This window comes from Gopherus evgoodei, chromosome 2, assembly GCF_007399415.2.
Source record: "Gopherus evgoodei ecotype Sinaloan lineage chromosome 2, rGopEvg1_v1.p, whole genome shotgun sequence".
Classification (NCBI taxonomy): Eukaryota; Metazoa; Chordata; order Testudines; family Testudinidae; genus Gopherus; species Gopherus evgoodei.
The window spans coordinates 212,599,243-212,625,291 of NC_044323.1; the positions used below are offsets into that span (position 1 = coordinate 212,599,243).

The 26,049-nt window shown below is 39.0% G+C and overlaps 1 protein-coding gene across 5 annotated transcripts in view; it reads left to right on the top strand.

The window, feature by feature from the left end:
• GREB1L (GREB1 like retinoic acid receptor coactivator) overlaps positions 1 to 26,049 on the top strand; it is a 208,358-nt gene that overhangs the window by 74,974 nt on the left and 107,335 nt on the right. For 4 of the 5 annotated variants that reach the window (XM_030552886.1, XM_030552887.1, XM_030552889.1 and 1 more), the window contains exons 2-3: positions 10,038 to 10,150; positions 25,737 to 25,896. In XM_030552886.1, coding sequence (XP_030408746.1) covers positions 25,740 to 25,896 — 157 coding nt within the window. In that variant the 5' untranslated portion in view covers positions 10,038 to 10,150; positions 25,737 to 25,739. The remainder of the gene's footprint in view (positions 1 to 10,037; positions 10,151 to 25,736; positions 25,897 to 26,049) is intronic. The other variant, XM_030552890.1, reaches the window with a different exon arrangement.

Here is a 26,049-nt window from a genome sequence, read left to right on the forward strand (position 1 = left end):
TGGTCTGAGGTAAACAGGATGAAGTTCAATAAAGATAAATGCAAAGTGCTCCACTTAGGAAGGAACAATCAGTTTCACACATACAGAATGGGAAGAGACTGTCTAGGAAGGAGTATGGCAGAAAGAGATCTAGGGGTCATAGTGGACCACAAGCTTAATATGAGTGAACAGTGTGATACTGTTGCAAAAAAAGCAAACATGATTCTGGGATGCATTAACAGGTGTGTTGTAAACAAGACACGAGAAGTCATTCTTCCGCTTTACTCTGCGCTGGTTAGGCCTCAACTGGAGTATTGTGTCCAGTTCTGGGCACCGCATTTCAAGAAAGATGTGGAGAAATTGGAGAGGGTCCAGAGAAGAGCAACAAGAATGATTAAAGGTCTTGAGAACATGACCTATGAAGGAAGGCTGAAGGAATTGGGTTTGTTTAGTTTGGAAAAGAGAAGACTGAGAGGGGACCTGATAGCAGTTTTCAGGTATCTAAAAGGTGTCATCAGGAGGAGGGAGAAAACTTGTTCACCTTGGCCTCCAATGGTAGAACAAGAAGCAATGGATTTAAACTGCAGCAAGGGAGATTTAGGTTGGACATTAGGAAAAAGTTCCTAACTGTCAGGGTAGTTAAACACTGGAATAGATTGCCTAGGGAAGTTGTGGAATCTCCATCGCTGGAGATATTTAAGAGTAGGTTAGATAAATGTCTATCAGGGATGGTCTAGACAGTATTTGGTCCTGCCATGAGGGCAGGGGACTGGACTCGATGACCTCTCGAGGTCCCTTCCAGTCCTAGAGTCTATGAGTAACACCTGAGATTTCATATATCAAATAGCAGATAGCAGTTGTGCATTACGCAATGTTAGTAACTCCCTATCCCCTTCTCTTTCACATTAGGGAAGACAGCAGGCTCTCAGATGCTTAGGCCTGGTCTATACCTAAAACTTAGGTCAACCTAGTTATGTCACTAGGTAGCTGAGAGATGCAGTTAAGCTGACCTAAGCCCCCATGTCGAAATTGCTTCATCAGTGGATGAATTCTTCCATTGCCCTAGCCACCACCTCTCAAGGGAGTGGATTTACTCTAGCAATAGAAAATTCCTATAGCTGTGCTTCTGTAGAACTGTAGAATAGATATAGCCTCAGGTGTTTCATTTGGAAGAAGGTCAGATGCTGAAGCCAACTGGAGTCTGAGCCTACAAACCCTCACTCAGTCCCATTGATTTGAATGAAGCTACTAGAGGATTAGGAGTTTTCAGGAGTAGGCCTACAAGTATGTAGAGGCTAGGACATGACTCCATTGTGCTCATAATGTACTTCGTGGATAGTTTTAACTACCACCGTCATAATTTTGATTTTTCTTTCGATATAATATAATAATTTTTTTTCTGAACACAGAACTCGAAATGTTTTCACGATTAAAGACTGAGCATTACTGAGTGAACTGCATAAAGGGTATAGAACAGGTGTGGCCAAACTGCAGCTCGTGTGGCTCTTCTACAGTTAGAGCAGCTCGCTGAGCCCCCTCCCATCCCCCATTCTCTACCTATCGGACTGGGGGTGGGAGTTCAGGGCTTCTGCCCTGCAGCAAGATTGTGGGGTTAGGGGCTTTGGCCCTGGGGGGGCAGTCTCAGGGCCTTAGCCCCGCTGGGTGGCATCAGGGCAGAAGCCCTGTGCCTCAGCAGGTGCCACCCTGCGGGGCAGGTTGTGTGCGTCTTGTGACTCTCAAACTTCTGAAGATTATTGTATGTGGAAGGTCAGTAAGTTTGGCCACCCCTGGTATGGAATCTTTCTTGTGAAAGACTTAGTATAGGTAGGAATATAAATTCAACAGTAAGGTGGCAATAAAACTTCCCACTAGCCTAACTTAAATCTTGAGCCATGATGGCAAGAGCAGCTATAGGGTTGGTTGGTTTGTTTGTTTTTTTCTTTCTGCTTGTGTCTTTTTAGGTTGAAAAATTTGAGAGATCCATTTAAAAAAAACCTCCACAATCAAAAGCCAAAACTTTATGCAAACAAATGGTCCTTTCTTACTCAAGGAACAAAATAATACAATAACGAACAATAAAAATAGGAGTTTGTTCTCTGATGGGCCGGTCCTGTACCATTTAAATACGTGGAAGTTTTGCCATTGACTTTCATAGGTATAGAGATCTGGTTTCTAAAATGGAAGACTATATTGGAAAAAGTAAGGGTTGGGGAAGTGTCATTCATAACAGACAGATTTTGTCCTTGATAGTCTGCCGTATTTTTTATGCATCACAATTGATGACAGGAGCTGGAATTTCTGATCAAAGAATAGCAGCAACATTGTTCAGTGTTTGTTTTACTGAAGAAAAATGTTACGGTGTAAAGAATGCAGTTACAGGATGTATTTAATAATGAGGGTAGACCATATAAACTAAGAATAGATCGATTGAGTCATAGTGGCCTGACAGCTGCATAGAAGGTCCTTGTGACCTAGAGGTTTGTGACCCATGAAATTCCCACTTTCCTTGGAATTGGTAATCTATATTGAAATGCTGAAGTTTGAGCAATGCTTTGAAAGTTACATATTGCGTGGCCTGAAGCATCAAGTAAAAGAATAATTGGGATATTAATATTTAGTTGAAAGTGTATTATGCTAGGTGATGTGGGCTGGATTCCGACTTCACATAGGTGTTACACCAGTGTAATTCCATGACTTCAGTGAAGCAACTACTGATTATCAGATGTGTGAGATCAGAATAAGACCCATTATATTTTTAGTCAAACTGCATGCTAAAATAATGTAAACTTCAAACATGGTGGTTCATCCTGATGCTTGATTGCTTTTTGACTTTATTGTATGAGCTTGTTTGCCAAGGAATTAAACCTAAAATTTTGCTTTATAAGTAGTTTGTGCATCTGACTGAAAGAAACAAATTATGCAAGTAAGGGCTTGAGTCAGAGTTGTTTATAAAATGGTATATATCCAAGGTTACAGGATTTTTTTTCTTAGGTTGGCAGACAGTCCAGAGGCCAAAAGGAAGATAAATCACAACTGGCCCCCCTCTCTCATTTTTGAAATGGTTCAACCCTGGGGTTTAGCTGAAGGACTTAGGGAGTTTTTGAAGTGCAAATGGGTTAGTGAAGGGTAAACCTTTTCAGAGTTTCATTTTGATGGATTTTTTTTTTCTGTGTGGATTTCTGGCACCGGCTGTGATCTGGGAAGGCCAGGGTTTTTTCTGTTTTGTTTTTGATCAATCAAGCAAGAAGAACTTGCCATGGGGGCGTACATTCTCTGCATGCATATTGATCCTATTGTGTTTAAAAGTAGTTAATTTAATCAAGGCTTTTTGAAACCCTCCCCAATAAGACTTGCATTAATGGAACTGTCATTTCAAGGTCATGCTTCAGTGTCAGTAATTAGTATTAATGACAAAAGTTACCTGTAAGTGAAATGTTGTTAGCTGTTACATTTACTTCTTATTAGGTTGCTGGGCTAATTAGGGTGAGATCGAGTTTTAAGTAAATGCATTTTTTAAATGTTCTGTGTGACTAAAAATGGTGCACTGTCATCAGGTTAGAGATTAAGACCATCTTGATTGTTTTCAAGGCATCTTTTCAGTAGTATTGGCTGAAGTCAGATATTGTTCTAAAGCACATTATTCATTTTACAATTCAGATTTTGCAGTATAACTAGGGAAACATATCTAACCCCCTTTTTTAACTCAGCCATGTTTAATATGAAATGTATATTTGAAGAAAAGTTACCCAAAAGTGCAAACTGGCTGTGCCTTCCATCAGTTTCACTTGAGCTAAGGGAGGACAACTTACTCAGTGGCTCTTAATATATAATTGATTATTTCCCCCAACTAATATATTTCGCCTATATGATGTGTAAAATTCAAACTTATGAACTATAACTAGTTCTTTGTCAGTAAATAGGTTGCCAAATAAAATATTCTAAAAGTTGTGAGTGTGTGTAGGACAAGCATGCACACACACGCACTGGAATGAAAAATAATTTCAAGTTTTATAGGTGGCTCATTGGCCATAAAGCCACTGAACTAAATTACGAACAAGCAAACCACTTCCCCTTCTCCTCACAATGTTTTCTCTGTTTTTTGCAATAGGTTTGTCCCAATGTTTATTTTGTCAAGGTGGATGTGAGCTGCAAAATTCAAATTTGGATTTCACAGATCCCGATATTCAGTGGTTTTGGTTCCAGATATTTGGTTTGACCTGCCATGCACAGTTTTGGATTCCCCCATTCTAGTCTCCTCCTTCTTCCAGATAAAATGCCTGCAGGGTTCACAGCCGGGGTTTTTGGTTCAGGTCTATTGCTATTATTTATGACCATCTGTCTCTTTTTACACAATCTTTAAAATAAGTATTTTGGAAAAAATGGATGGCTTATGAACTACAAATACTTTCTCTTTCAATGTGCTTAACAATTGAACTGATAACTTCAAGATGTATGAGTGGTCACTAGTATGATATCCTGCGTTGTCTAATCAAAAAGAGAGAATCTTTGGTTCAGTTTTGGCCCAGATCCTACCCAGAGCACTACAGTATTGCCAAACCAAAGTATTGAAAAATCATTAATCAGGCACCCCGAAATCCTGAGACTGATTTTAAAATGATGAGATTTCATTAAGTAATCAATTTTGGTTCTTTAATTTGTCTCCTGTTTGTTTGTTTTTAAGTCTTTTAGGGTTCAAGTGTTTCTTCATAATAGTGTGGGCTGGAACCTTTTTTTAAAGAAACCTGAGCTTTCTCACCTATTCACATGCCACTAGGAGAAGAGGCTTTAAAATAAAATAACCCAAATATTATAAGGTTTCTGTAAAATTTTGATAAATGGCAAAATTGGAACCCAGTTCAGAGAGGGGATTCTACTCCACTGCATTTCTTCCTATTTCTTCTACATATCTGGGACACTCCTCCTCTTCCCCTCCCTTGCTGAGAGCTCTTCCTGGATCAAGATCTGTGTAGACTGTGGTGTAGATTGGGCAGGCTGGCAGGGTAAGACAACTGCATGGTTTATTCCATGCAGTCCCCTCCCCATCACACACACACAAATGAAGTTTTTCTGCAAGGTTCCTCCTTACAAGGGAGCACTCGGTTGAAAATGAGGCATTGGCTAACAATGGAAGCCTTGGTAACATGGCTCAGTGGAACAGCTTGGGGGGGTGGAGGGAGCAGGAATCTTGGAGGGATGTGGGAGCATATGGGAAGGCAAACCTCACTGTCAATGGACCTACTTGGGAGGAATTCTGTGAGGTGATAATCATTAGGTCTTCCTGCTCTTTGGGATTCTGGACCATGGTTTTCACTGAAGAAAGAAACAATCTGGTCCTTTTGTTATTTAACTTTCCATACTTTGGATGCTCTTAATATGAGGAAATGAAGTCATATTACCCTATGTAGAAGTGATTATCTGTATTAGAGCTTGGGGTACTGAGGGCCCAATCCCGTATCAGGATCTGCTAATGTGGAACTTTGCATCTGCTGAAGTCAAAGGGACGCTGTATAAGTGTAGGGGGCTGTGCTAGTGGATCCTAATGCAGGGTGAGAGCCTAAGGGCAGTTCTATACTTAAAACCCTGCAGTGGCAACTGTAGTGCTTCAGTGAAGACACTGTTACACTGACAGGAGAGCATCTCCTGTAGGCATAGTTAGTCCACTTCCGCGAGAGGCATGTTCACAAGAGAAGACCTCCCATCAACATAGTGCTGTCACCAGCGGGGGGAGGGTTAGGTTGATTATAATTACATTGCTCAGGGGTGTGGATTTTTTATACCCCTGAGCGACATAGTTGTATCAATATAAATGTATAGTGTAGACCTGGCCTAAGAATGTACATTTTGCCAAGCATTACTCCAGTATTTATACAAAAATAGCCTCCCAACAAATTGGGGAGGATGTATCTAATGGTATCTGTTTTATAACATCTTGTTTTTCTGCTCATTTAAAAAAAAATGAGCAATGTTTGGCGTGAAGCAAATTGCATCTGACAATTGAATTTATGGCAGTGTTTTGTGTACAGCTTTTCTATTGTTTTCTCTTTACAGACAGCGTACCAATTGTAAATTGCCATACGACTAATAAATATGGTAAAGAAGTGCATACTGTGATAACATGTATTTTTTTCTGATGAATTACTATTGATCACAAGATGTTGGGTTAATTGTGCCCCTGTCTTGATCTTTGTTCTGTGTTTCTATATGTTTTTTGTCTATAATGCTCATGTGACCTCAGTAATTTTGTTTTCTGCAGTCAAGGTTATTTGCCATTACTGGGTGAAAACTGAAAGCATAAGATTCTTTTTAAAACCTTGATGCAAAGAAGGAAAATATTTCCTTTCCTCCACACCATCCCTTTCATCAGAGAGGAAAGATTGAATGTTCATGTCATCTCTCTCATTAGTTTGTGGCTAGAAGATGTTAATATAACCTTTTTGTTGTTCTTGCAGAAGAGTTTTATAGCACCCCCCAGAATTGTTTTTATTTTTTCTCCTGAATTATAGTTTGTATAGTGAATGCTGTTCTTATTTTGAGTCAAGTGTTTATATTCCAGATTGAAATTGCATGATACATTACAGTCTGTCTTAGGAAATATTTCCTGAAATGTATACCCTAAAATAATTATTCTTTGCTATTTTAATTGAAAAAACTGTGCTAAAATGTGCAGGGAAACTGAGTTAAAATTTTGTTGAGCTGTAGTGTTGAACTGTAGTTAGTTTTTATATGGACAATCCTGATATTCGGGGCGTTTTCTTATATAGGCGCCTATTACCCCCCACACTGTGTCCCGATTTTTCATGCTATCTGGGCACCCTAACTGTAGTAAACATTAGTTATTTGTGAACAACAGATTTAATACTTCTGAGATTAAAATAGTTACTTGAAGAAGCCGCTCTCTGTCACATGCACATTCTTCCTGTGCCTATGAATTTTCCGCAGAACACAAGTTCCATAAAGATAAAAAGTCCCCCAGAATTTAATTCATAGATGACTTGTCTGTAGAAATTTTAAACCATCCTATAAATTTAATTACCAAATAATTCTGTTCTTGCTATAGAACTCCATAGCATGAGTTCTATACATTTAAAAATTGTATAGAAAAGCCATCATTCCGTATTAAATTTTGTACAGCTTTTAGAGCAATTTATATGGAATCCTATCTAGTTCCTGTTTAAACCTAGTGGTTTCATCCTGGTTAAATGTTACAGGACTCTTCCATAAGAGTAAATAGTGAAAAGGCCATCGACAACAACAACGGGGGGTAAGGGAGAAGCATTCTTTTGTGCCTTTGATTGTGTCAGATTCCGTTTCTTTGCAGTTATTTTCTGTTTTCACTTGAGAGGGGTTTATGGTGCAGTGTCCGTCAGGACAACCCTGTCTTAAAGTTGCAGTTGTATTTCTCTCTTGAGTTTGTAGAGGTGATGTTATCTTTTGTTCACTCAGCAGTATGGTCATTCCTAAGAGCATCTGTCACTTGAGGCATTATAAGATGGATGGGTCTCAAGTGAACTGCTGGCTGAAGCAAATGGTGAAAATAAGAAAAGACAAGGGGGCTGGGGGGGCCTTCAGAGATCAGAGAGGACAGACAACAAGGAAACACTGTTAAAAATCAAGAGTAAGAAGCAATACTAGAAGAAAGAATCAAGATTGATCACATGTTGTCATATTCTAAGTGTCTTGGAAACTAAGATTCTTCTATGACTGTAATGATCCGAGGAAGTCTTCTATATCATGGTAAACATTTATTTGCTTGGCTTTTAGATTTTATTTGGACATGGGGGATAATCTGAACAGTGTGGTGAATTATCAAAGAAATTGTGCTTTTTGTTATTGGTTTCATTCTAACTTTAGGAGAAATTTTAATTTTGCAATACTCAAAACAACAAAAAAACACCCTGCCCTCCTCCAACCCCTCCCCCCAGCACATGCTGGTGATACTATTTTGTTTATTTTGGTGTGTCTGCCTATACTGGATGTGCATACATGTATCATCACCCCCCCTTGCCCATTCTGTTATATTGAATGCTAGTTTCATTTTGTGCAACAGCAGTAATCCAAAACCGAGAATATCAATAATTCTGTTTTTGGAGATGCAGATGAAGCTGTTTAATGAGTAGATTGCATCTCATAGTGTTTAATATAAAAAGGAAACCTTTATAATACAAGTTCTCTGACTTAGTTCGACTAATTACATTTGACATTTTGAACTGAAAATGAAAAATGATTATAGTTTTTTTTTAAAGCAGCAAAGGTCCCAGTTTGATGATCCAGTCAGATAAGGACAAAATGAGTTTTTACTGAGCCAGTATATGACAAGGAGTGGGGAGGGATCTAGGGGGATGTTGGCTTGAAAAATGATTTTGTCACATTGTTTGGCGTTGGTCCATGAGGGGAAGCATGGGTTGAAAGGCGAAGAAATTAAGATGATTAGAAGCTTTAAAGCTTCACAAATGGTAGAGTATCTCCCTTCTCAATGGGTGTAAATAATAGATGAAAGACTACGAGTGACAACAAAGGATCAGGGCATTTAAGAGGATGTGTGCAGCCTGAATAGAGGTCTGTGGCCTAGGGCCAAAGGTCTTAGCTTTGGGTGTAATTAGAAGAAAATACAAAAATGTCATTACTAGCAGGTGAAATGTTCAGCACGTGGCCAAAAAATAGCAATTTCAGACCCAAGAGCTGTTCGAATTGGATTATGAGCCTGTTAAAAATCATGAAATTCTTTGGAGAGTCTTATGGTTTGGTCAGAAATGATGTGGTTTAATCTTACTGACCATCTGTGATAGACTTATGTTTGTAGCATGGTGAGGTAGTGCAGCTTAGAGTAAGGACTATAGTTCAGGGGAATGTGTAGGATTTTTTTGTGTTACAGTGAAACACATTTCTTCTGATAAAATAAGAAAGATCAGGTATAGCATTTAGATCTTTAACAGCCCATTCCTTTTTTAAGATTGTGGAAAAGAAGAAGAAATTCAGTTATATTGGTGAGAAAATCTTTTATTTAATTTCAGAGAGGTTTTTGTATTATCAATGTGCTTTTTAAAATCATTTTATACTTTACCTGACAATACTAGGCCAAATTGTGTCATCTGCTTTAAGCAGAATATTCCACTTGCAACCAGTTAGGAAAGTTTTCCTTTAAAATCCGCTGGCATAGTGTGGCCCATTATTGTAAAGAAAATGAATTGACTGGAGTGACTAGGAAGCGCTTGTGTGTGAAATATAAGCCAGTCAACAAGAAGTCTATTTAAGGCTTTCTTCTCTGATAACAAATCTTACATACTATAATACATGTTTTAGAACATGACATTTTTACTTGCTGTTTTCTACAGCCCTGTTGCCATCCTCTTGGGCATTTTAAGTATATTTATCTTGTATTAAATAGAATTTTTACTGAAGTTATCTTTACCAAAGCAGTTTGAGTTTGGGGGAGGGGAGAAATCAGCAATCCATCCTTTGACTTAATTTTTGTCTGGAAATAATTTTTGATCATTACTGTATACTCTAAACATATATTATTAAAAGCAATATGTGTGAAAAATAATCTCCTTAGGTTATCTCTAAGTACCGATTGTTCTCTGCTTGGAGACTTTTCCTTTAAGTGATTATTTCTTGCGGTACCAGGTCTTAATCTGGTTACCATTGCAGTGAGTAGCAAAGTTCTATTTGACCTCAGTGGTGATGGATCAGATCCTTACTCTGCAAAAGAAACTGATTGTCTTTTGCTGTTCAGTGGCATAGAAGGAGCCACAGACATACTGCAGAAAGTGTCATCTAGATTATATGGCCATTTTAAAAGAAAACAAAACATTTTTCTTCTTTTTGTCAGCTTGTGTGTAAAGTGAGGAAAGTGCTGTAGGGTCTGTAAACATATAATTAGGAACGGGATCTATCTGAGAAAATCTCCGTACTGACCAGTTTAGCCATATGTGAACTTTGATAGGAACATTTTAATGTCGTGTTGAGGCAGGTTTTAATGTCTTGTTGCTAACTGTATGATATGTTGGATCTGAACTGCCATCAATTATTTTGTTTTTCCCCCCCTCATTATTTTGCAGGTGTTTAAGAACTTTAAACGACTTAGATAACGTGGCAACAGGTTTCCCTAAACTCTTAACTACAACCCTTAATCATGAATGCATTTCAAAAAGGTTAAAAGGAATACAAGAAGGTACTGTACTTACCACATTCATTATACAGAATATGTGATGTTTGTTTTTATATCCCTTTGTCTTCAACATCCACTTCTTAAAATCAGTGTTTTGAGCAATAGGAACTGTAAAAAGCTGTTTTATTTCTGAACTATTGTTATGAACTTATTCCAACTCCCCCCCAATTGATTCACTTAATTAAAAAATGTTCACTAGAAAAGGCTTAACAGTGTTGTCAAATACATTCTTTTCTACATATCAAAAATAGCCTTAGCTTTATTATTTTGTTATAATTATTTGATTTCACTGCCATCCTTTGCTTGATGTTTAACCTCATAACTCTGCAAGTTTCCAAACTGCTAGCCAAATGAATTCTTAAGAAGTTGTGTGCATATGTGTATTATATGTGTATATACTACACACACACACACACACACACACACACACACACACACACACACACACGCTGTATGTTTTTTCTGCAGTCTCAGAAGGGTTAAAACAATTCTGGTGGAGAATTTCAGTTCTCTAGTTGAATTTTACAGTTTATAAAAATAGATGTGCACTTCCAATTGGGAGCGTCATAGTAGTATTTTCTGATGTTCCTGTGATTGGGAGAGGTTTGACTTATTCAAAATAGGACATTGGACTCCTATAGCTTCTTGTTGTATTTAAATGACCCAGCATTTCCAGGAGGCCAAAGATCTATTCCTGTTTTATGACCTGTTATATCCTTGGGGCAGGGGCTGCACTGAGGCCCAAAGAGCAAGAGGGTCATTGCCACAGTTCAGGTCCTAATTGTTGCTTCATGGTTACCACACAGATACCAAAACCTGCTCTCTGTAACATTGTAGCTGGGAACATCTGGAACATAGTAGTAGTCTTGAGAGGAAAAAAAGTCTCTTGCATTTTGTTTCACCGGGTGCTAGGAGGAAGCAATATTAGACTTTTTGATATGGGAGGCAAATTCCGTGGCCCCTGAAGTTAGGCGACAACAATTGAAGAGGTCAAAGGACAGCTGAGTGGGGTCAATGAGACACCATGGGGTGTATTTTGTTACTTAGTAAAAGGAGCAGCATCCTAAAACCTTAAAGGATTCTCTTGAAAATCTATGTTGTGAAAAGGTTTTATTAGTCTGATGGCAAAAAGTGCTGATTTATCTATGGAATGCTTGCTTTTGTCTAAATAAAAGGATAATCCTTACCAAATGTTGTCAGATATCATAGTGCAGTCATTACAGGTCTGAAAGGACCATTTAAGTGTACTTTGGCTTCCCAAATGATGATCATTGTAATGTTTCTTTGTCTGAAAAGAATTCTGAACTATTTATTTGCTGAGCTTTTCTCCTTTGATATCAAAGTTAACACAGTGAGCAAGATATTTGAAAAAGCTGAAAGAAATTTTTTTATTAATAAACTAAAGATTTCTATTCCTTGGGGAGGTTTCTTAGCTTCTGTAAATTCTCTGTGTTTCTTCTAAGAGGAAAATCTTAAATTACCAGCACATAGTCTAATCTAAACTGTAGCTGTTTTTAATCCATTAATACTTGTTCAGTGAATGTTTAAATTTGTTAAACTAAGCTTTTATTTGTTTATTTAATTTGTTCTGTGTACCTGAATAAAAGAGAGAAGTAGTTTTTGACTAAGGAATGCCTACAATTTATTTGGCATTATCTCTTTTTTTTTATTATCCACAAGTGATTAATTCTCAACACTTTTCACTGAAGCAGACAGGAAATCAATGTCAGAGTCAAGACCTTGTGAAATATAAGAAAAGAAAATATAGTAAAGGTTGCCCTCTTTACAGGGAAGGGGGTGGAGGAAAGAGTACCATATATGCATATGGTAAAAAAGAGTTTTGCCGCAGCTCACAACCCAAGGTCTCGGTTTTTGACCCTACCATCTTATACAAGCAATCATACTCACAGTAGGAAGAAATAGGTGTTCAGGAGACAGGAGGTGATGGTATTATTGTTATAACAACTATACTGTCTTGATCTTTACAAGAATACAGCAGGAAGAGTGGAGATGAAATAATCTGTGTAGCTGTGAAAGAATATCAAATATATATAGTTTCATATAGAAAAAAGAAATGCTTGTCTTTTCTGTGAAGCATAGTTGTCCAAAAGGTTTAATTATTAAACCTGTAAAAGTAATGTATACAGATGCTTGGCATGATTTATGTCAAGGTTAAGGCACCTTTAAACAAATATCTTGGAAAAGAGTAAACCTACTAAAATGCAAATTGCCTATTAAACACAATCCTTGTTTAAATAACACTTAAGTTTGCTTCAAAACTGGCACATGCTATTAAATTTTCTTGATACCTCATTCTCTCCTGATGAGTTTAGGATGAGGTATATGTCTAAGGAGTGTGCAAGGGGGAGGCACAGCAAGTTGGAATGTCAGCCTTCATTTTGATTTTCCAGGCCTCCACCAATTACTGTTGAATTTCTGTACAAGAAAATAATGACGGAAAAACTAGTCTATAGTAAAAGAGGAAAAAAATGTTATTTACACAGGAGAGCGAGCTGGATTTTAACAGAGAAACTAGATGGACCTGACTTTTCCAGGCTTGTACAAGATCACCAGTGTCTCTAAATACAAAGCTAGAGTCTTACAAATACATGTATAGGAACTTGTTAAGGCATACATATCCACCCAAGTTCACATATGTATTAGGAAAGGCATAGATTAGACTGACTGCACCAGTACTTGTGCTAAGATCTTTAAAATTGTTTGACAATGACACTTAACATATATAAAATGGAGATCATATAGACCTCTGTAAAGTACTTAGCCATCCACTGATGAAAAATGCTCCATAAGTATAAGGTATTCATTTTTTTAAAATGGAGTTTGACCTGCTAGACAGAACATTTTTACAAGTATCATTTATATTCTATTGTGTAAATATGCAAGGTAAAATATGATGAGGTGTATTTTCTTCCTATTGGATGCTGATATTTAATGGAAGTTTTATCTTCATGAATCAAAGTGTGAATAGAGCCTATGTGTGGGAATTATGACTAAGTGATGCTTGAGTGGCAGCCACATTATGTTTAGATTGTAAATACCATTAAGAAATTTTATTTTGGGGAAAAACGAGTAGAAGATGTACAACAAAATGTCTAAAGTAAATAATTTAGTCCTGTATAATTTCTTCTTCCTCTCATCTCCAAAACCCAAATGCACTAGTTATCGTAGTGAATGATGACTATTTATAATTGGAACAATACAAGCATTTGAGATTGTTTATTCATTCCTATATTACATAAATTTGTTTGGTTTAATTTTTTAGTTAAAAACTCCTCTCCTCCCCCAGCATGAACCACTGTATGACATTTTATAGTTTAGAAAACAAATACAAATCCTGAAAATAATTGTTTGTCTTGGGATTGCTGAGATGACCTTACCTAAGAGAGGCAGCACAGATGCAGATGGCTACACTTTTAAAGAAGCTTCTCTGTATTTACTGTTTTAGTTTTGTTCTGTTGGGTTGCCTCTGTGACAGAAAAACTGGTCTCCTGTGACACCTTGGAAGGTTGCACAGTGCCTACTAATGATTTGCATCTTTGATCTCTCACAGCCTCTGGTAGTTCCAGATATTCTTTACAGATTTGTTTGTTTTACAGAAGAATTTCTGGTATTTCTGGAAAAAAGAGTAAGTAAAGACTCAACCTTGACACACGATAAATGCATGTTGCATAGAAGAATAAATAAGAAAAGGCCAATAGGAAGAAATCCACAAAACATTTGGCGTTTTCTGATCATTTCCACCAGAAAGTAATGAGAGAGAAGGATTTATTTAATAGAAATGAAATGAACCATGTGGCCACTATTACTCAACAGTGTAAGGCTGTTTCACAGAAAATTGCTCATCCAGCATTAACCTTGACATAATTTTGAGTTTAGTAGTTTTTAAGATCTCTGTATACCCATATTTTCTTTGTTTGCTTTATTAGTGCACTGTTTTTGGCAAAGAAATGGCCATGAAAACAGATGTCCAATAATTTTATTTTGTTGTTTTGAGCAATGGCTGAATGTGCTTAAAAGAAGTGTGATTTGTTAATATGCCTGTTGACTGCAGAAGACTAGTGGAATATCGCATACTAAAAGTAAAGGACAAAGTGTACTTTTTGTTCTGTTCATTTTTTTTAATGAAGAATTTTGAAGAAAGATGTTTATGCATTTGAAGAGAATTGTCTCTGAACAGTTCTTATTTATAAGCAGTTGAGGATCCGGTCAGAACTGAATTTATAAGTAGTCTGGCACAAACACTTAGCCAAAGATGTGTTTTCTAACTCCCTCAGTGACACTTTTTTGAAGCCTGATTAAAAACAAAGGAGAAAAGTATTTGTCAACATTGCACTGTTTTTACACAAAGCTGTAAGGAATTGCTAATAAATTTGCTTACTTTTATCCAAGCCTGTTAGACATGGCAATTTGATTTTTCTGAGCTGTTTGTATTTTTTTTTAATGTAAAGAATTATTTTGTGGATTTTTTTTGTTTGTTTTCAAATTTCTTTTTAGAGGGGGAACATGAGAGAACAAACCTCGATTGTGTTTTTGGTAGAATTACACAATTAGCAGATGAAAAGGAGGTGTGAGATACCGTGTGTCAGATCATTAGGTGCAATATGGCCAGTTTATGCCACACCTCACCTCTTGCCCACTTTGGCCACAAAATCTATCTAATTCTTCCTGGGAGAATAAATAACACCAGTGTAAGAATGATGCTGAAGTGGCATAAAGCCTGATGCAGGAGCTCATGTGCCCCACAGCCACACCCTATCTGCTGCTGCGTAGTACGATAAAGTGCGTGTGTTAGAAAAGAATGAGTGTAGTTGAAATATCACTACTCCTGCTGATCCTGGGCTGCATTTTCAGTCCTTTGTGGCTATTACAGACCAGCCAAAGTCTGTAACGTAAGGTACGTCTACATCTATGCCGTTGGTGGCAAATTATATGCAGCGTTTCTCAAATGCAGCCACCGTGGCCCCATGTAGCCACCAGGGACTTTTCTTGTGGCCACAGCCTCCTGGGCAGTGGTTGGGGGGAGCAGCGGAGCCACACACCAGAGGAGCAGGCAGCCAGTGTGAGTTCCCCATCTTCCCAGGGACAGTGGGGGTCAGGCTTCTGGCTTCAGCTCAAGGGTGGCAGGCTCTGTTCTCCAGCTACACAGCAGCAGGCTCCATGCTACGGTTGTGGGGCTTCGGGTTTCGGGCTCTGGCCCCAGCCCCAGGCTCACCACCCCATCGCCCCTGGGCCCCTGCTGTCTCCCTACCCATCTCTCCATCCAAGGCTTAATTTGGCCTCCGACTTAACAGGGTTGCGTAAGTCTGTTGTTAAAAGTGGTATTTGTATGTTTGTTAATATCACTTTTCGCTGTCTTCTAGCTATCAAGTCTGCTGCTGTGAGAAGTGATATTAGCAAACTTACAAATATCGCTTTTCACAGAAACAGACTTACTAGCTAGCAAGTCGTAAAAAGAGCAACCAAAAAAAGCAAAAAATAAAAAATAAAGAACCACCCAAGAACAAAAAGACAAGAACATGAAAAGCACCTTATTTATGTTTCTATTCTCTTTAGATCCAGTAAAGAATACATACAACTATACATTATTTTTATTATTAGGTCTGCAAAAAGACCCACATACAGACACTCCCTGACTTACACAAGTGTTCCGTGTAAGTCAAACACCTTGCATAAGTCAAATTTTGCGTAAGTTGGGGACGTATATCCGACACATACCACCTCACCCCACCCCACCCCCCCAAAAAAAACACCCAAAAAACCCCAGTCTTTTTCCATAAGTGCAGGTTTGCATAAGTGCCGGTTTGACCTGGGAAGCGTCTGTAAATAAATTACACTGATTGGACCTGTATATGTGCATATTTATTTGTGGTTTTTTTTCCTAAAATTACTTAAGTATTTTAGGAAAAAGTGTGAGAGTGGCCACCAGCAAGAGTTCCTGGCCACACTCTGAGGCCACCAAAATTTTTGTTGTTAGAACCCTTGAGGGTCTGTGTAGCTACAAGTTGCCGTGAAAAGTGAGCTGCAGCCACACGTGGTGTGTAGCTCCCCACTGCAGCAGGGAAAGGCTCCATCAACACAGAGCTGCAGGATCCTTTCCCTACTGTCTCCCCTCGGTCAGAGCCTTTTCCCCGCTACTGGAGCCTTTCGCTTCAGAGGGGAAGGACTCTGCCAGTGGGGAAACAACAGGATGCTATGCTATGCTATAGACTGGGAGGCACTGCTTGGTTATGTAGAGAGCCATGTGAGGTAAATACCATAACGTTCTGGCATGTCTTTACTTAACTAAGCAGTGCTTCATCGTCTACACTACTAGGGGTGTGTGAAGTGTATGTATTCAATCAAATCTTTGCAAGGAGTGTAGACGTACCCTTTGAGTAGCCCTCAGACCAGATCATAATCACCTTAGTTTGCAACTGGAGAGATTTAGGTTAGCTATTGCGTGTGGGAAAACTTTCTATGTCTAAGGAGAGTTAAGCACTGGAACAAACTGACTAAGGAGATTGTGAAATCCCTGTCATTTGGAGGCTTTTAAGAACAGGTTAGACAAATCCCTGACAGGGATGGTCTAGGTATGCTGATCCTGCCTCAACACGGGGAAAAGACTAGATGACCTCTTGAGGTCATTTCTATGATTCTGTATAAAACGTATGCACATAACTAGCTCTGTACTTTCATGTTACGATACTTAGTAGTTCATTCATTCATTTCATAGTCAAAATATTTGCCTTAAAATTGAGCAAAACTCAGTCATCACTTCAATGCCTGTTTTGCCCTTTTAAGGACAACAGAATTCGGTCCAATGTTATAAATTTAATTTTACTTTAAATTGGAAAGTACTCTGTTATACAGGTGTGTCTTGAAGTTCTTTTAGCACCACATTGCTTCTATTCAGACACAAGTACTATCCTTCACACAACCCCTGCCTAGTGTTTTTGCTCTATGAGAACTTATGTCTTATGTTGAGTGTTCACATAAATAAACTAGTGGAGTTAATGTTTTTCTTTTCCTTCCTTCTATTGTTGTTGTGCCTGTTTACTAAGGAAAACTGCATTCCATGAATCTTGCAATGTGCTTCATTCCTAAATCATCTCTATGCCATCTAGGAATGTCCGATCCCTCAGAATAACCAGCTGGTTGGTTACACCAGCTTTCCTGTCCCTTTCTGCCATAACAGGAACACAAAGGGGTTGGAATGAGACCAAGGATATAGCCCCTGATTTGACTTGGATCATAACCTGAAGGCCTGAAATATCGGCAAAAATTCTCATCTTGTAATGTTTCCTATCCAGGAAGTACAGAAATCTCACTAGAAGATCCCCAGCTCAGTTTTGAAGACTCAAGCAGTTTAGATAAGATTATGAACTACATCTAATTTAATGCATAAGGCTCTATATGGGACTACCTAAACTACATAAAATTACTACAGAGCATAGTGACACATTTTCAAAATATCAAATGAAAACAATCTGGAGCCACTGGTTGCTCACCACTGTGAACAATTTTACTGGATAAGACTTTGCTATTGAATTCTTTGCCTTTGTTGCTTATCATAGGATGGGTGTAGATTATTTTCTGCTGTGTTGGAGTCTATATGATCCCCATGCATTATGATTAGGTGAGAATCAACTGACCTTTGACCAAAACCGTACTGAAAAAGACTCTTCAAATGTTAGTGAGGTGAGAAAAAATTCTGGTAATGAAAAACTCTCAAATTTGAGTGGTCCTCCATGACCTGTTTCCTTAATAAGCAAGTCTTTTTCCCAACTGCTAGGAACAAGGCTGGTTACCTCCTTTAGACGTAAAAGCCTCCACTTCTAGCTCTGAGAAGGGCAAACTCTTTGCTAGCTGTTGTCATCTCTGCTGTATGTGTTTGTATGGTAAAAATATAGAGAGAACCTAATGGTACACTACTGTAGGAAAAGAGAATGTTTTAAAATCAAAATCCCATCCAGAGCATCAAGTAAAAGGGATGGTACTGTATTGATGAAACCTGTACAAATTACTAGATACAAGTTAAACAGCAAATTCCAAATAATATGTTACAGTCAGTTTTTGGTCTTCTTTCCCTGTTAGCTTCCCTTTGTATAAAAGCCATAAATGGTATATTTATGGTATAAAAGCCATAAATAGACCCAGGAGTAACTCAGTGCTTTTGCCAACGAACCACCTTTTCTTTTGAAAGGAAATTTTCCCTCAGGGTTAGACTAGATCAGATCCTCTGATTATGCATTTTAGAGAACACTGTTAAGTTATTAGGCTAAAAGCCAGGTAAGGATTTTGATATATCCAAGCTAGAGTAGAGTGTTTGTATCAGATTTTGCATTTTTTATCAGGGCAATTGTAAAACTGCTTAAAAAAACCCCAACCCCTAACTTCATCAAAAACCCCACCTCAATTCCTCTTCATAGTCTTTGAGGTCATGACCCACCCAGCGGCCAAGCGGTGTGTATATCTAGTTTATACTGATGACCTGATTTATTCGGTAGCAGGGCCTTCACTTAATGCATGACTTTTACCCTGAAAAGTTACTGAGTAACATCACACTTCCCTACTCAAAAGATCTCATTGTATGTGTGTTCAGACATATACCTGCCTGCTTTTCTGACTAAAATAATTTTTTTAATGCTTTTTACTCCTGCTGACACTGCAGAGCCAATACTGTAGAACTATGAATAGTGTTGGCTACTAAATTCCAATGTCTTACACCTATGCAAGCCTATTAAAAGCAGTGGGACTGCACAGACCACACAGATGAGATCCTTGCTTGAAATGACAAGTCTCTTCTAAGAGTTGAAAGGAAGCTGGTCTGCAGTCATGGTGAACAGGCCACCACGTATTTTCCTGTGGAGTTCACTGGACAGTTTGGAGATACAGCCCTAGAAAATGAATCCTTTTGAAATGTTAAATGATGTTAGCTCAAATTTTCCCCCTTAATGAAAGACAAGGAAGCTGGAATGATGAAGGCTGCTGCAAATCATGGATTGTCCCCATGAGTAAATCAGTGTTTTGCTTGTTCTTGACTCCTAGTAGAAAAAACTTTCCTCATTAGGGAGCAGACGATGAAATCTCAAACATATCTGCCTCTCAGTTCCATTACAGGGCCTCAACAGTGTGGTGCGAGCTCAAAGACCCTGTCCAACTCTCCTGGACTGTTGGTGCAGGAATTAAGATAAATCTTCCAGCTGCCTGTAAATGCTGTACAGTGAAGTTTTCAGCTATTGAATATCACTATTACATGAGAGAGATTGGGTCTTTTGTGTTGTGCTTTTGCACTGTTCAGTGCTGGCAGGGTCCTAAGACCTCCCTCTTGCAACAGACAGCACAAAATAGTCATGACGTGTAGGACCTGGAGCACCAAAGCTATAGCCATATATTCTCATTCTAAGTGTAGAATGTGTCTGAGGGAGAGACGAGTTTCAGCAAACCATGGATGAACTTGACTTGTATGCACTACTCCTGTTAAAGAATGGATTTCTGCTGATATTTTATCTTACAGGGATATATTAACTTTCAGGTTACAGGAGACGAATTTGATCTTCCTGGAAATCATAGAGCTATACGAGAACCTTTTATTTTTCTTCGGAAATTCTCTACAATTCACCAGACCACTTTAAAGAAAACCATCTTTGAGCTCTTCTTTGTAACCAGTTACTCATTTTGTTCTCAGATTTCAGTCTCCCACCTCAATTTCCATAACATCCCATAAATGAGCAATAGCACTCCTTTTTCTTCTCTCATCTCTGACTCTTGGCTTGTCTATCAGTCTCTTTTCAGCAAATTATGTTTTCCTAAGCTGTTTTTCATATGCAATATTTTTTTTGCCCTTTCCAGGTCAAAATCCACTCAGATATAAAGCTATAAGATCTTGCACAGGGTGACTGAAAGGACAGATGATTTTCCCTCTCCTCGGTCTCCCTTTCATTCCAGGTACTATCTCAATTCATCCTTTTATTCAATGGGATAGAACACTGCAAATGAGACCTGGAAGGAAACTCTGTAGCCCTCTTCTGAAAAGGTGTGATAATGATGGACATAATAATTGCCTGGCAGATGGTGGTGATGAGGCAGAAGCAAAAAAAAAATTTTTTTGCGTAGAAGTACGCTCGAGAATGGCAGAGTTTGAAGAGGTGAAGATGAACGCATACTTTAGAGGGTGGAAGAAAATGCAGCACTTTTATGACTGTATCTTACTACAGGAAGTGTGGATAAGATTTGAGGCAACCAAAGCGAAAAAAAAATGTCTACAAAACCTTTGGCCTCACTGGCATTTTTTCCATGGGTTTGCTAAGGTGTTAGAGAGCTTTCAGGCCCGTAAGGAGTTGTCCTCGCACAATGACGATCCCTGGTCCAGAGCAGGGGCTCTCAACAAAATTTTTGGTGGCCTCAGAGTGTGGCCACCAACTCTTGCTGGTGACCACTCTGACAATTTCTCTTAAAATACTTAATTAACTTTAGGAAAAACAAATATGCACGTATACATAGCCAAATTATTGCAATTTATTTGTTTTTTTTGCAGACTCAACAATAAAAATAATGTATAGTTATCTCTATTCTTTATTGGACCTAAACACAATAGAAACCCCTCCCTGCCCCCATTCCCCACTACGTCCCCCCCCCAACCCAGAGTTCCCTTCTCTGCCCTTGCACCCCAGGCTGACCCCACTCCTTGCCTTTTGACTATAGTGCTCTGTAGGGTTGCCCACCTGTAAGGCCAGCCCCACTGGAGCCCCGGGGGGGGGAGGAAGAGCCCGCAGCACCACTGTCCCTGAGAAAGTGGGTCAGGTGCAGAGTCCAAGGTTCCTTCCCCACTACATACACTAGCCCCACGTGTCTGCAGAGATGCTGCCCGGAAGCCCCAGGAGGCTGTGCAGTGCAGGGTGCTGATCCCTTGCTGGTGGTGCCAGCAAACTCCAAAACTGGGGGCTGCAGGGAAGGGCCTCTTTGCTGCACTCCCCCACCTCATCTCCACCCAGGAGACTGTTGAAGCCACAGAAAAATCTGCTGGTGACTGTATGCGGCCATGGTGGTCGCATGTGGGAAATGTTGGTCTAGTGGCCCTAACAGGAGCTTGACTGAACTGACTGGCTGTATAAATAGCAGTGTAAAATTCATGACTTGGTCAGAAGTACCACCTGCATAATAATTTTTAAGAAGACAACTGAGATTCTAGAGCTCAGTTCTGTTGCAAAGGGTGAATTCTGCAGCAGTTTCAGTGGCTGTGGAATTGGAGAGTGCTTGAGGCTCTGTATGTTAACATGATACATGTTCAACTGGGAGACCTATGACTCTGCACGCCTGTATCTCAGAGACACGGTGTAACCGTGTCTAAGTTTTATATTTTCAATAGTAGAGATACTCTTCCCTACCCCTTACTCTAGCGTGGAAAGAATGCACAGTATATGTGTAAATCATCCTCATTTTGGGCCACCTACCCAAACTTTCTTCTCTATTTCATTACTTCTGTATAAGCCAGTATTCCAGCATCTTGCTCTTGTCCAGAGCTCTAGCCAGGATTATACAGGGTCCAAGTGAAGTTATCAACAACCCCCTGATAGGCCTTGGGGTGGGGTTGTGTCTCTGCAGCAGTATTTTAAATCAGGCACATCACGTATGTGTCCTGACAGCCAGACAGTTCTTGCTCCTTTTCCTCTTCCCTCTCCCAAATCCTGTTGTTTTATCCGTCTCTCTGTCTCTTTAGTGCACTACCCTGGCTGTAGTTTGTCTGGAACCCATATGGCAGATCTTAATTAATTTTTAATTCCCCTGTTACAGTCTGATCTTTTCTCTCTTATTTCTCTTGCTTTTTTAGTCTCTCTTAGTCTTCAAATTCATGCCACGCAGATTCCAAATATTTGCTAGCTCTGTACTGTGCTCTGGTTTTCCTTCTCTGCACCCAGCAAGCTAGTACTCCTATAACTCTTAAGCATCATTTTCTCCTCTCTTCTCTTCCTGCCAACAGAGGTGAGCTAAGGCCATCCTCACATGATCTTTCATAAATCTGTATTTCTCCTTCAGGCCTGCCAACATGTGTTGGGTGCTTGAGCATAAGGGAGGGAAAGACATGGAGGAGCTGCCATCACCTCCTACTGATAGAGGAGAGCAACTTTTTAAAAAAGGCTGAGAGTCACTATCCATTCTCAGCTCTCCTGCAGAGTTTGGGCATGTGACAACAGCTCTGCTTGTGTTTGTACTGTGCTTTTGAAGAGATAAACTATTTAAAGTATTGAATATTATTATTATTATTATTACTGTTGTCTCTGGCAGTGTTGTGGTTCAGTCCTTGTGAATCACCCAGTTATCAGCCCCATGAATTACTCACACATTATTTATGGGGAAGAAAATAAAATTTGCAACAGAACCATGCCTTTATTAGTATGTTCAGCAGAAGAAACACAAGGTTATTAATGTCCTGAATCACTCAAGATGCCATAGTTTTTTGGGGGAGCCCAAACAAATAGTCTAAATTAGGCAAACTAACCTAGACAATGGCTTGTTGTGCAGGCTGCTGAATGCTAGGACCTACCCGAACTCCCATGCCTTGCAGAGGCTTCCCTACTTCTTCTTTCCTGAGGAGCCTTGCCCTTTTAAAGTTCCCTTGAACTACAAGCAATGCCCAGCTGTCCTAATTGCCTCAGGCTTTGTTAAGAAGTCAGCTGCCTTGTTATATCTTTCCTGTTGTAAGGGATTAACTCCTTGGGCGCTAGCTTCCCCCTTCTATCATAGCAGAAGCTACCCTGCTTAGCTCAGCCAAGCTTCTCCTATTAGTGCCATTAGACCAAGAATTGTCAATGGGCACCCCACTGCCACTGTTCACCTGCCACACAGAATTGAAATCTCCTAACTCACTGTCTTGCAGTGACCAGACCAACGTTTTCACATCTTGCAGTTCAGAAACACCATCCTTTATCCACCATTCCATTATAAACCACAGTGTCCAATCTGTCTTACCTACTTTCTCTCAGCAAACTAGAAATGCTGCTATACTTATATTTAATCAGTCTCCTGATATAGTTCCATGACATCATCACCATCCACCAACAAGGCTATTTAAGCAGATCCTACTGTACCTCATTTTCCACAATAACTTAAACAGACTATGCCTGTTACAGGTAGGGGAGAGTTGTCCTGTGTATAAAATGCATTACTTGATTATTAATAATTTCCAGAATTTGAAAATAGTCACGCTGCTTATCATAGATCCATATTTAACATAGTATAAGCATGGTTGGGAGCATGGGCAGAATTCAGCTTTAAAGCTGTTTCTTGGAAACTTCTGAATTTTGAGACTTTCAGAAGTTCAGTGTTTTTTAATATACCATTCTAATAAAGTTGTTTTTGCTGAAGTTATGTAGATACATAAATATTGTACGAATTAAAGATGATATGCGTACAGCATACGTGACACACATTTTGGAAGTAAAGAAATGAAATATTAATCAACGTAACTATACATACTGGGTGAAATTCTGCCCCCGTTGAAGTCAGTGGAGTTTTGCTATTGACTCTATTGGAATCAAGATTTCACCCACCATGTGTACAAACATATGCCACAGACAGGTCATGACAATGTTAGTTCTGCTCCAGTAAGGATGTCAACTTTCCAGCACCTCTTTCCCCACCCTGCCTCCCTAACAATGTTTTACAGTCACCATATGTATGCATGTTACTTTACAAATTAGAATGAAAACAGTAGTCTGTCTTGGTACTTCTATGGACCCCATATCCATCTCAAAGCACCTCACAATCTTTTTAATGTCTTGACCGTCACAACGTTCCTTGGAGGTAGAGAATCGCCGTTATCCATATTTTATGGATGGGGTGCTGAGGCTTAGAGAGCCTGAGTGACTAGCCCAAGATCACACAGGAAGTCTATGCTAGAGCAGGGATTTGAACTCTGGTCTCCCAAGTTCTAGACTAGTGCTTTACCACAGGACCATCCTCCATGTCTGAATGTCTTTCTTGACATAATTAATACTTTATATAGCGCTTTTCATCAGTAGTGTTTAAAGTGCTGTACAAAGGAGGTCCCATCATTATATTCATTTTACAGATGAAGAAACTGAGGCCAGAGAGGTTAAATGGTTACCTAGCAGGCCAGTGGCCAAGCTAGAAACAGAACCCAGGCCTCCTGAGTCCTAGTCCAGTGTTGTATCCAGTATGCCATACTGCTTCCCTAGTCACAGAAACAGATGACCTTATTCCCCTTCCACCTTCCTGATGTCAAGTGGTAGCTTGTTTTGCACTTGTTCCTTTTTTGTCTGATTAAATAGATAGCTAAAAGTTAACTTAGTTGGAATAAAATCCCCAGTATTGCCTATTATTAGAGGTTGCTGAGTTGTCATTGTGTCTCTGGAATACATACTGTGTGCTGTGAAGACCCAGTCAAATGATACAATTATAATTTGGCATGTCTTTCCCAATTCTCTGTACAATCTTACTTGGTTGCTCTACTACTTAATGTTTAAATCTGAAAGACTATTGAGCGCCATTAGAGAGAGCAGTGCAGTAGATCACAGCTGCAAACTAGCACTTAAGAATGCAGAACAAGTTATGGTTTAAAGTGCAATTTGTCCTTGACTATCTTCATATATTTTAATATATTCCCTATTGAATAAATGAGCAGAAAAATTAACTCTTGAGAAATTTGATTGGTTAAATGTTTGCTGTGAAAAATATAATGTATAGCTTAAAATAAAAACATTTCACAGCTTTGTTTGTATACTGTACTGATGTTTGTAGTCATTGTGTGATGAAAACTTGTTATATCATCGTATGATTCAGATTGTCTAGTCATAATTATATTGATAACAATGTTGATAAGTACAGAAATACTATAAACCCTGCCACTTGGAGTGTATTAACCTTGAATCCTGTACAAAAAAAAAAGGTAAAGAATCCTTAGAATGAAAATACTGACCTTTCAGATACTTTAACTTGATATTGGCAGTGACAACAGACTCAATAAGATGCTTGTGCGTACAATTGCTCTGGTAACATAACTTCTGCATAAATATAGTCATGCTGCTACACAGCTGGACAATTACTGAAATAAGTTAATTTGTAAATTCTGCATGTTCCTGTGTTCTCTATCACAACCAATCCTCTCAAATCCCAGAAGATACAGGTAAAGAGAATAAAAGCCAGATTGTATACCTTATGTACTAAAACTCAGTTCACATCACCTTAGATGATTTTATCTGCCCTCCATTAAATTCTGCATCAGATAGACTTTTGAAGGTGTTAAGGTAAAATTTAAGGGGAATTAGTGCATAACCAATGTATTTGAGATGGGCTAACTGCAGTAAGTAGCTCTTACTGAAACAAGCAAATGATGGAGGCTTCCAAACCCAGACAGGAACAAACAGGAACAAACTGTACTATTTCAAGATGTTTTTTTCACTGCATTTTGCATTAACTACTAACTGCTAGTGCAAATGTTGATCTTTCATGGGTACTATATGGGCTATTCATTCATACATAAATGATCTGTTTGGACAAATGGTATCTGTGTATATATTTCCCTACTCCCTTAAAGGCACCCCCCCCCCCTTTTTTTTTTATTTGGTAGATCATGGGGAATTCATATGCAGGGCAACTGAAATCGGCCCGTTTTGAAGAAGCTCTTCACAACTCTATAGAAGCCTCTCTGAGATGCAGTAGTGTTGTTCCACGGCCAATCTTCTCTCAACTCTACCTGGACCCGGACCAACCTCCTTTCCTGCCAGAAGGTAACTATGCAAATATGACACACTTCAATTTGTCATTTTTTTTCTGTAAAGGGGCCCTCAAGCACTGAGGGACTGTGATTATAAAATATTACAGTTCAATTAATTCTTTGACGACAAAATCCATATGCCTTATGACATAAGATCCATCTTTTG